The 11590-nt window shown below is 35.1% G+C and overlaps 2 protein-coding genes across 3 annotated transcripts; one reads left to right on the forward strand and one right to left on the reverse strand.

The window, feature by feature from the left end:
• Positions 1-215: 215 nt before the first annotated feature.
• Pkn (serine/threonine-protein kinase N) lies at positions 216-9769 on the reverse strand. 2 transcript variants are annotated; one of them, XM_089843206.1, is made up of 17 exons: positions 9579-9769; positions 8875-9202; positions 8009-8341; positions 6935-7086; positions 5937-6384; positions 5759-5868; positions 4919-5062; positions 4777-4849; positions 3857-4152; positions 3328-3786; positions 2283-2462; positions 2062-2213; positions 1756-1975; positions 1558-1665; positions 1391-1471; positions 1240-1299; positions 216-828 (listed from the first exon to the last, which is right to left on the reverse strand). In XM_089843206.1, exons 2-17 carry the CDS (start codon positions 9194-9196, stop codon positions 685-687), a joined length of 3282 nt encoding a protein of 1093 aa, XP_089699332.1. In that variant the 5' UTR covers positions 9197-9202; positions 9579-9769; the 3' UTR covers positions 216-684. The 2 variants fall into 2 exon arrangements, with proteins under 2 accessions (XP_089699332.1, XP_089699331.1); XM_089843205.1 differs by lacking the exon at positions 9579-9769 and having other exon boundaries at positions 3328-3783.
• Positions 9770-10172: 403 nt separating this feature from the next.
• Positions 10173-11073, forward strand: LOC149661650 (uncharacterized). Its single transcript, XM_089843796.1, has 4 exons — positions 10173-10316; positions 10389-10506; positions 10573-10832; positions 10888-11073. The coding sequence occupies exons 1-4, from the start codon at positions 10173-10175 to the stop codon at positions 11071-11073; spliced, it is 708 nt and encodes a 235-aa protein (XP_089699922.1).
• The last annotated feature ends 517 nt before the right edge of the window (positions 11074-11590 follow it).

The raw sequence follows: 11590 nt of genomic DNA on the forward strand, positions 1-11590 counted from the left end.
TTTAATTATGGGCTAGACCATCTTGTTTTTCCTATGGAAGATGATTTTATTTTCGGAGCGCTCGGATCACGTCAAAGAAAGGCTATTAAGTAAACCGTAAACGTCATGATTCAGGCAAAGCGACGCCTGGTGAGGCGCGGTCAACGGCTTAGTACAGACTAAATAGGATGATGGACTGCAAAACCGACCGAGTGTAGTCAATATAAACTAAATAATAATTTTTAAAAGAATTTTAACACTAATAAAAAACATTCTACAGTTTTATTGGATTCCATTAATTTAAAGAGAAGAAAAATCTTTACAATTTCGCAATTAATATCAATTGAAAACTATGAGGCATAGATATTAAATTAATTAATTAACATTATTATTCACAGCACCTGATTGGTTATTAAATTGGCTACATAATTAAATTTATTTCTCTCGCAGATTTGTATTTTTTTTTCTTTTTTTCTTTTTCTAATCTTGTAAAATCCGTCACTCTTACAATTAAAAACAACCACGCAAATCATATATAAATGCAATATTACTTTTAACCTTAATAAAATAGACAATGTCGAAAAGAGTAACGCAAGCGTTATTGTCAATGAGCCATAAATAAGGAGGAAGAAAGAGTTAACGGGAGATTTTTTGGGGGGAAAGGAAAGAAAAAAGGGGGATAGGACCTTAATTAACAATTGTTTTTTAACACCAGTCAGCCATATACGCAAAATCATGAAATAATATCTGCTCCTCGGAGGTTAAAGGTCGCGGTTCTTTCGGTGGAGTCAAACTAGGCTCTTCCGAAGTGAACTCTTCATCAAAATTGCTGACATCCTCGGGAGTTTTCTGATAACACACATATCAAAATAATTATTAATTACCTTAAAAATTAAACTAAAAAGTGTCTTTTTTTTTTGGAAAAAGTGTCTTTTTTTTTTGGAAAAAGTGTCTTTTTTTTTTTGGAAAAAGTGTCTTTTTTTTTGGAAAAAGTGTCTTTTTTTGGAAAAAGTGTCTTTTTTTTGGACAAAGTGTCTTTTTTTGGAAAAAGTGTCTTTTTTTTGGAAAAAGTGTCTTTTTTTTTGGAAAAAAGTGTCTTTTTTTTGGAAAAAAGTGTCTTTTTTTTGGAAAAAGTGTCTTTTTTTTGGAAAAAGTGTCTTTTTTTTGGAAAAAGTGTCTTTTTTTGGAAAAAGTTGCTTTCTTTATACATAAATGAGAAGTCAGTAAAATCTTAAAAAGTTAAAAACATATTATACTTACAACAGTTGGTACAAAAGGTGGTCTTATCTTCCTCATCAAAAGATCTTCCCAATTTATATTCTAATTAAGTAGAAAAATCAGAATTTATAAGACTATTAATTACTTGAACAAAGAAAGAAAAAAAGAACGTTCGAAAATAAATTCAACTTACTCTAAAAAAAGCCTGCTTTTTTACATCTTCAGCGTCCCTTTCACTGGCGCCCAATCTGCGATCAGGATTTTTCCTTAGCAACTACAAATTTAAAGCAATTTAACATTAAAAATAAATAAGAGGGAAATATTGAAAATTTAAAAAATTAGTATTAATTAATTAATTACCCTTCTCATAATAGCAATAGCCTCTAGTGAAAGATACCTCGGGTATCTCACTTCGTCATTGACTATACTATCAAAAACCTCCTCTTCATCATCACCGGGAAAAGGAGACTTGGAAAGAACGAAAGAAAGATACAACAAATTAAATTTCAATCCAATCACTAATGATGTTATTAATAATTACTAATTATATAAACGTACCTCTCCAACAAGCATCTCAAAAATGAGTACACCGAGTCCCCACCAATCTACAGCTCGAGTGTAAGATGTTTCGGTTAAAACTTCAGGTGCTAAAAACTCAGGAGTGCCGCAAAATGTTCCTGTTCTATCACCGTAACCGATACCTTCTTTACATAAACCAAAATCGGCTATTTTTACATAACCCTCTGTGTCAAGCAATAAATTATCGAGCTTAAGATCTCTGAAATGAAATGAAAGAGAACTCAAAAATTTTAATTAAAATTATTTATCTTTAATTTTGAAATAGATAATTAGAATAATAATTACCTATAGATAATTTTATTGTCGTGTAGATACTGTAGGCCTAAAACAACGCACGCGGCGTAAAATACGGCTCTCGGTTCAGGGAAAATAGCTGTGTGAATATGCATCATCAAATCGCCTCCACACGCGTATTCCATAACAAAACAAACGTGGCTCTACACAATAATAATAAAAATAATTATTAATAATTAATAAGTTTTAACATTTAATAAGAATAATCTTACGTTTGTTTGAAAGCAGGAGAATAAATTAACTAAGAAAGGATGTCTCATTGAATTGGCCACTTCAAATATTCGTTTCTCAGCCATCAAACTTTCAACTTCATCTCTGGCAATAATATCACCTTTTTTCAAAGCTTTTATGGCAAAATATTCTCCAGTATTTTTGTATTTGCTCAATATAACCTTAAAACGCGGAAACAGAATTACTGTATATCGCTACAAACAAATTTATTGAAAGGAAAAGTCACATAGCATAACATTATTCCTTAAAAGAATGAATAAAAGGAAAAATATTAAAAAATAAATAAATGATTTCTTATTACAAAATAATTAGCATCTAATTATCTTAAAAACGAGGCCTACCGCGTCATTAGCAGGCTAGGAAATAAGACAGGTTTACAGGTCAAAAACCAGTTTATTAATAGCTTGGACCACTTTTTTTTATTCAAAACGTGAGGATCACTGGTCCCAGTGACTAGTTTATTAATTCCTACTTTTATTAAAAATTGATATGGGACCTCTTTAATTATTTTCATTTTAACATAAATTTCGACTCCAGGAGTCCAGTTGTGTATACAACCCTAAGCGCCGAGAGAGATTTTTTAGAAGAGTGAACGACCACAAGTCCTGGGACCAGTAGAAAAATAAATAGGGGAAGGGTCACTGGTCCCGGGACCAGTTTCATATTTAAGATATCAGGGGTCACTGGTCCGGAGGACTAGTTCAGAAATAAACCTTATTTCCAAGCCTGGTCATCAGCCATTGTTTAGTGGCGTCTGCTAGCCAGAACCTGTTACCCCTACGTGATTGGTTGAATTCTCAGAGGCTGAGGTAAGAGGTCCAGGATAGCAGACGCCGCTAAAGCAATGGCAGATGGCGCAGTAGTCCTTGATTATTTTTAAGACTAATTAAATGCTAATAACTTTGTAATAAGAGACCATTTTCTTCTTTAATATTTAGAAAATGGCCGTTCAGTTCTCTTAGAGTATAATGTTACATTACCCGTCCTTTTCCTTTAAAATTTGCCAAAAGGCAGATAGAAACTTACTTTTCCAAAGTGTCCTCTTCCTAATACGCTTAAAAACTGAAAATGGTCCAAACTCAATCCGGAGGTTAATATTGGTTTGGTTTCATCTTGAGGCGTGAGTATTTGAGGCGGCGGCGGCGGCGGTGTTATTTTTTCTTTTAATTGATGAGGTGGTACTGGAGGAGGTGTAGGTGGTACTTCGGGAACTACTTGATCTAGGCGATTATGCTGTTGTTTGACATTTTCGCGATTAGGAAGAAGAAGATGATGATCATGATCATTACTACTAGACACATTATTAGATACTGGCGCAAAGTTCGTTTCTTCCTCTGGAAAATCTATTATGGGTTCGGGAGTCGAGTGGCGAGATTTTAAATCGTTGTTGATGATGAAAAGCTGCCCGTCTTCGGAAGCATCCGTTATCTGTACAGTCGAGCTGCCTTTTGAGTCATTTAGGAATTCAAAGTTGCCCAATGCCTTCTAACATTGTCAGAATGTATCAGAATATTAATTATAAACGTCCACTAAGAGTTAAAACAAAAATAATCACCAAAACATCAGCTTCTAATACGTTTGGTGTTGTAACGATGGGTCCATCAGCTTGGTCACTTTGTTTTCTGTCTTTATTGTCTCCCAATATAGGTGAGGAGTTATAATCTAGTCGAGTTGGAAGACGTTCTTTATCGTTTTGCGAGGAGATTGGTGTGGCCACCGATTCTATCAGGCAATTTCCTCTTTGAGGACTGGCTGAAGAAGGTTCCGATGTTTGGGGCATGGCTCTCTTCATCAATCGGCCCCATGTTGCCACATTGATATTCATTTGACCCGGACGCAAAAAGTTCTTTCCTGAAATTAAAGTTAAGTTATTTTTAAAAGAAACCCATCTATATCTATATAAATCAAAGTCCTGACTGACTGACTGACAGACTGACTGACTGATAATGAACGCCCAGCCCAAACCGCTTGCCCTAGAAGGCTGAAAATTTGCAGGAACGTTACTCATAAGTAGTAGGCGCGTACTAAGAAAGATTTTTCCCCCCAATCCGACGCCATCTTAAAAAATGGCGACCAGAAATGTAAAAAAATCTTCTCTATGCAACAAAGTCTGCGCGTTTCAACTGATTTCACAAATATTTAGTACACTGATTTCCTTTGACCTATAGACGGGCTGAATTGTCTTTTGGGTTCGATTTGTTGCCATCTTTTTAAATGGCGTCCAAAAACTTAAAACCCTTCTTTATGGAATAATGTCCGCGCGAAAAATAATAAAAAATGCATCCCGACGGGCTGACGGGCAACGCCGAGTGCCCTCGCTCCTAGGGTGGGCACTACAAAAATATCAGTCATCAGTAAAATCTACCCATTCTTTATATCATTTTGATGGAAGTTCTTATTACACGCGAGCGACGCCGCGGGAATAACAGCTAGTATTAAATAATAATAATAAAAAAAAAAAAACTTTATTCGAACCATTTTGTCTGAAAAGTCTCCTTTGACGTTGTAATTTGGGTTTCCTAGATATCATGGGGTTTACAAACTTCACCTATAAGAAACATTAATACATTGTTACGTCTATAGCATTGCTTGCTACGAATTTATGGCAGCGAATTACTTCAGCAAATAAAAGGCCTTGAGGTTCTAAATGAAGAGCCAGACCATGCCTATTATCATCTACAAATTCCTCCAGTCGTAATATTTTTAAAGCACACATGGAGCGCCAATCTTTCCAATAAATTTGAATTTCTAACTCCCGTGACTGCAAAATAGATTAAACATGACTAAAGGTCCAAAAAGGCTTGCGAAAATTAACAAGGTTTGTTCTTAAAGGGAGGGTGAAGTGGAAAATCAAGTGATTTTTTATCGATTCTTCTACTAATTATAAGACCAGTCTGCATAGTGAAACATTCAGGAAATACCAATTCCGAATGATTTTAAAGTTATTTCAAATTAGGTTCAGATTTTAAGGATAATTTTAAAGAAGGTCCTCCGACCAATCGCGTAACGCCCTACCTTTTTGTTAACAAAATTCTCGTGGCACGCATGTTACGTGTCAAATGAAATTTATCACGAGATTTGATAAAATTCGTGCGCAATGTGACAATCGTGGCGCGAGACATGGAGCGTGCCACGAGAATTTTGTTAACAAAAAGGCAGGGCGTTACGCGATTGGTCGGCAGTCCTTGTTTAAAATTATCCTTTAAATCTGAGCCTAATTTGAATTTTAAAATCATTCGGAGTTGGTATTTCCTGAATGTTTCACTATGCAAACTGGTCTTAAAATTAGTAGAAGAATCGATAAAAAAAAATCACTTGATTTTCTACTTCACCCTCCCTTTAAGGCAACTTTTGACTCGGTTAGATCAGTCAACTTGAGTTGAATAAACTAGTTGGGTTGTGTGACCCATTTAGTTAGGTCAAAAGTTGTTGTATCATCTTAAAAGGCGCCCTTTACTCTATCTAAATCAATGGTAAAGCGTTGATCCCATGACTGTTGACTATAAGGTTTCCAAGAAGTTTGACCGACAGTCACGTTGTCTAGCTTCAAGATTGCCATGATTTCATCTAAAAATTGAAACAAATTCATTTATAACAGAGTTAACGTTGCCTGAAAAGAAGATCAAAAAGCCTACTCGAAGTCTCTTCTTTAATATTATAAACCCTGGAAGATCCCCTACTGGTTAATCCTTTACCAGTGGCGCGCACCAAACTTCGAAAATCACCAGGGCTTAAGTGAACGGCATTCTCTTTTGTTCGAGGAAGACGACCCGGAACATCTTCAACCAAATCTTGGCAACCCATGAGCCTAACTTCCAATTTGCCAGTAACCGAAGCGGGTTTTGACAAAGAAGTCTTAGCGTACATGGAAGATGGTGGTGAAAATTTGCCAGGATCATTTTTAATGCCATAAGGATGAATAGTAGATGGGTAAAGTACGGGGCTGGTGGCCAAACTGTTCTCCAATTCTTGTTTAAGAGCGTCAGATTTTGGAGAACAAGTTGGTAATTCCAGCCGTCTTAACTCCAAGGAACATCTTAATAAGTCTAATTTCAAACTAGATTCTAGAAGGTTTGATTGCGCCTGAAAATAAATATCCCCTTGTTAAACATAAATACCGGATGCTAGCAGGGGTGTGCGAGTACTCGTTAAGTTCGAGTACTCGGTTCGAGTATCGAGCCGAGTACTCGACTCGATACTCGATAACAACACTTTGAGATACTCGAGAAAGATTCGAGTAGCTTTTTAACATTTTAAATACTCGAATGAGTCGAATCCAAGGCTTACAACTATAGCAGACGATGAGCTCATGAGCATTTATTTTGAAAATCACCTGTTCAATGTTTAATTGATCACTAACAATCTTTTTGAACTAGTTAGATATTAGATAATTGAACATCTTCGTTATTTTTAAGAAATTTACAAAATTGCTACTCGACAAGTCAATATTTGAGACTCGATAATTACTCGAAAGAACAAACAAAATTTGACCTATCTAAATACTCGATACTCGAAAGTATTTTTGATACTCGGCTCGATACTCGATAAGAAATTAGTTTCGATACTCGGACTCGGCTCGAAACCGAAAAAACGGGACTCGCACACCACTGGATGCTAGTTAATGAAAATATACCTCTGTAAGTGTTTTTCTATCAGTAACTTTTGAGTTTTGATACAGACGAAGTACATTCTTGGCGCCTTCAACTACAGCACATTCCACTTGTAAACGATGCCTGAGCTCTTCAATACGCACCTCCAGAGGCGACATTACTTCAGGAACTTTAGCTGAAATTGAATAATTACAACAAAAACTTGTAACAGGGCCCCCAGCCGAATTTTGAAAATATTTATAGGAATTATAGGACTTTTTTCATGAAAATATAGGATTATATAGGACGTTTTTCCAGAATTATGGGATTATATAGGACACTAAAATATTAATTTTTATTTTTTTTAAAGAACCAGTACTGCAAACAAAGGCCCAGTAATTAGACAAAATGTTCAAAAACATACCCTCCATAGGATAGCATTACACTAAACTTTAGAGGCCTATAACTCTGGTTCTACTAGAGATGCGGGGATCTCCTTTGTGTATGTTATAGCCCTATTTGCCCCCCATACAACCATACCAAAAAATTAGGGCTACGACAAACAGAGGCCGAGTAATTAAGCAAAATGTTCACAAACATACTCCCCTCCATAGAAAAACATTACACGCAATTTTGGAGGTTCATAACTCTGTTTCTATTACTAGAGATACGGGTATGCCCTTTGAGTATGTTATAGTCCTATTTGTCCCCCATCCAACAATACTAAAAACTTAGGGCTACGACAAACAGGGGCTTCCAGAATAATAGAATTATATAACACACTAAAATAAATGGTGGTGCACACCTGAACGTTCTGTTATCAGAACCATATATACCGAGCTATTTTTAACTAGTTTTAAACTAGTTAAACTAGTAGTTTAGCTACAATACGAGGGAAACCATCCTCATTTCATGATATTTTTTAGACCCGAATCCTGGTTTAACCGATGGTTTGCATAGAATTCGCTCAAATTTCAAAATTATAGGATTTTTGGCGATTTTAACCAAAATTATAGGATTTTATAGGACAGTTTTAAAAATATAGGATTTTATAGGAATTATAGGACCTCTGGGGGCCCTGTTGTAAAGCAAGCCCCCCCCCCCCCAAAATTATTTACCAGTTCCAGTTTCATTGGAATTATTTTCCAAGCCACTCCATGGTGGACAATTCAACACTGATGAGTCTTTATTCTGTTTCACTTTGCTAATCATCATTTTGATGTAATCTATTTTAGCTCTAGAATCTAGTAAGAGTTGCTGCGCTTCTGCCAGTAATTTCCGGTCTTTAGAACCACTATACATCTGAATCATATTTTCAGCACCTTGCTTAACCTTCAATTCAATATTTAACTGTTTTTCGAGTAAAAGTAATCTTTGACTCGTGGCTGAAATGGGAGCATCTGGATAGCCTCCATTTGGATCTTCAAATTCCACCGGAGGAGTTACTACATCTATTGAAAATAAATTTTCAAAGTTAACTTTACCAACCAAAAATCGCGGAATTTTAACAGGGTTCGTACAAAATTTTTGGAATGAAATTCCTAGCTGACTTTTCCAGGATTTCCCTGACTAAATTCCACAAATTTCCCTGACCATTTGCAATAACGTACATGACGAACGTATATGAAAACCAATCTATATTAACTCACATAATTTTTGCACGAGTTATTTTTATAAAAATTAGCCAATTAATTCGTTTAAATTTAATTTAAAGTAAATCATAAATAACCTGAGCGAGCGAAGCGAGCTCCGCAAATTTAGGGCTTTGCTCAAATCTCAGACAAAAATTTTTCTGATCACCATTATACTTTGAATTTCCCTCCAATATATTTTTCCCTGACATTTCCCTGACTTTTTAGGTCATTTTAAATTTCCCTGACTTTTTAGGCCCATTTTAAATTTCCCTGACATTTTAGGCCCATTTTAAATTTCCCTGACTTTTCCAAGTTTTCCAGGTCGTGTACGAACCCTGTTTAATTCTTACCCGGTGTGCTTGGAAGATAATCGGTACTAGCATTCTGACTTTGAGAAACTAATATATGAGCATCGAGGAGCTGTAATTCTTGTTGCAATTCGTAAAGCTTCCCATTGGATTGCTTTACAATAGAATTGACATCAGATAGGCATTTTTTATCCGTCGTTACTTTGATGAGTTTCTCCGCTCCCTCTTTAATTTTGAGCTCTTTACGTATTTCCTCCTTTAAGTGCCTTTTAATGGCTTCAAGATGCTGTACCGAAGTCTCAGACAGATCCGGCTGAAGGCCGTATCTAGCTGTCACATTGCCAAGAGCCTGACTACTGGTCATCTTGATCTATTATTGGTAATTGTCAGTTTAAAAATTAAATTAATAAGCGTATAAATGAACAAAGACTAAATTCAGGAACACGGTGGTTGATATTTTAATCAGACTATGCTAACCATTTTGTGGTAGATCTTAATAAAAAAACATTGCCCGACTAGGGCTCTATGGCTGAGAGCTTTGCAAGTAAAAGGCAGCGGATTTAGAATTTATACACCAACTATGGACGCGATAAGGCGAAAAAGAGTATGACTAATTTATTATTACAAAATTAACTAAGCCTCCCTTCTCAAACAATAAAAACAACAACGGCTTCAGTTGATAAATCAGTGAAATTAGGCAAAGGCTTAACGTTTGACTTTAAATTTTCCAAAAACACTTACTTTAGTTTAATAAAGTGTTCCAACTCGAATAAAAACGGTTAAATTAACTACATAGCGGGAAGCAATGTGTGAACTTCATTATTTATTTTTATTAAGGCCTAAAATCTGAGACCAACTAATAATTAAACTAAAAAAATTAAAACAAAGCTTGGACAACACACAAACACCATTAAAATGAGTAAAACTGTAAAATGACAAGAATTCGGAAGTCGGTTCAGAGCTGTACATAAGCTCATAATATTGAATCTAAAATATTAAATAGATTTATAATTGAAACGTAAATGTGGGTAAATTTGTGATTTCTAGGATTTTAAGTTTAATTCCTTATTATTTCAATTAATAAATTTTACGATAAATATATTTAAAATATCCACCGTAACAGTACTTAATCATATGTACAGCTCTTATCAGGGAAACTTCTTAACCAATCAAAGCGTGTAATTTGAAATAAGCCTCACGAGGTAGTGACGTAACAAGCACGCGCGGAATTTGAATTAGAGAAAGCGAGAATTTTTTTTAAAACTTTCAGGCTTAGAGAATTACTCAACTTTTTCAAAATTACAGATTCAAATTTAAATTTATAAAATAAGCTATAAAATATGGTCGTACCTCCTCCTCCACCACCTCCTCCTCCGCTACCACAAACATCTTCTAAAGACCAACAACTCAATACGCCAAAATGGAGAAATAGGACTTCATCTAGAACCAAGAGTAAAAGAACCTCAGAGTCGCCCAGTTTGCTTGTAAGGCCATCGGTTTCAAGTTATTACATTTGACTATAAAGGTTCTCCCTTAAGATAATGCCTAAATTTTAGGGCGAACTGAAGGCTAAATTGGGTAGAAAAAATGAAGACGTTCAAGATGTGACGAATCCTCAACCGTCTACGTCCACGAATGAACAAGGTCCTCCACTTCGAAAGGGTTCATCTAAACGTAAACTATCATAACTTTAAAGATGATAACTTCAAATATAAATAATGATACACAAATGTTCGGCAGGAAATTTATCAACTCAAAAACCGACTAGCAGCAAACTATCCTTAGGAAAGAACAAAACGACCTACCCATCTAAAGTTCAAAGAGTTAACAGTCAAACCAAAGACGTAAAGAGCAATATTACAAACGGGATTAAAAATCCCGTGGAAAACTTTGGTAGAAAAGCTAAGAAAGAAGTTGAGGACCAAACTCAAGGGATGAAAGACTTGGCAGAGGAAAAGACGTCTGGATTGAAAGACAACATTAAGAGAGGATCTCAAAGAGTAATTAAACGTTGAATCGTAGTAGACTAAATTATCATAAGATGTTAATTCTTAGATCAAAGCTAAGCTAAAAAATGCCATGGCTTGTTGCGTACCCAAGAATGAAAGTGTATCCAACGTCCCAACAACTTCAAACGTCACTCCCACCGCTCCACCAAAGTCAGAGAGTACAAGTAGTTTTCCTTCAGCTCCACCTGGTAAATTACTTAACTCTATAACAAATTATAGCGCAAGAACTTAATCAAGCCGGTTTTTGGAAATTAGCTAGCTCTACAAATTCAAAAATTTCCAACAATGTTATTCAAGTACGAATATATATTTTATCATTACGCTAACATGATAACTTACTTGATTGAAATCCGACTTTCACAGAGACCAGCAAAATCGGAGGGCTTTGATTGATTCTCGATTAAAATTGTACATCAAACCAAAAAAATAAAAATCTAAATTTAAAAGTTTAAAGCGATGATATAGGTCTAAAGTTCTAAACTAAAATAAGATTATGAAATAAAACAATTCAAAATTATCTTTTTTTTTTGATTAAAAACAGTATATATTTGTCTTTCGATTATACATTGAACATTGATTTACATTGTTGTACGTCATACGTGTTCACAATCGCCTTATATCGGCTTGGGATTTATTCTCTCATATCTCCGTCTATATAATAATTTATGTATAAGGGTTTAATACAAAATATCTCATTAACGCCGTTAATCTCGAAATATTGATCGTGCGTACCCATAAAAGTTGATATA

Source organism: Phalangium opilio, unplaced genomic scaffold (genome assembly GCF_054372755.1).
Source record: "Phalangium opilio isolate 3A_F unplaced genomic scaffold, DU_Popi_V2 ptg000070l_1, whole genome shotgun sequence".
Taxonomy (NCBI): Eukaryota; Metazoa; Arthropoda; class Arachnida; order Opiliones; family Phalangiidae; genus Phalangium; species Phalangium opilio.

What these genes read in the sequence shown, in the direction of transcription:
- LOC149661650 (XM_089843796.1), top strand. Translation starts at nt 10,173, where the DNA reads ATGGTCGTACCTCCTCCTCCACCACCTCCTCCTCCGCTACCACAAACA. An exon ending in CAGAGTCGCCCAGTTTGCTT is followed by an intron (nt 10,317 to 10,388) that starts GTAAGGCCATCG and finishes CCTAAATTTTAG; the next exon opens with GGCGAACTGAAGGCTAAATT. An exon ending in TCGAAAGGGTTCATCTAAAC is followed by an intron (nt 10,507 to 10,572) that starts GTAAACTATCAT and finishes AATGTTCGGCAG; the next exon opens with GAAATTTATCAACTCAAAAA.
- Pkn (XM_089843206.1), bottom strand. Translation starts at nt 9,196, where the DNA reads ATGACCAGTAGTCAGGCTCTTGGCAATGTGACAGCTAGATACGGCCTT. An exon ending in TATTAGAAGCTGATGTTTTG is followed by an intron (nt 3,787 to 3,856) that starts GTGATTATTTTT and finishes TGACAATGTTAG; the next exon opens with AAGGCATTGGGCAACTTTGA. An exon ending in TCTCCTGCTTTCAAACAAAC is followed by an intron (nt 2,214 to 2,282) that starts GTAAGATTATTC and finishes ATTATTGTGTAG; the next exon opens with AGCCACGTTTGTTTTGTTAT.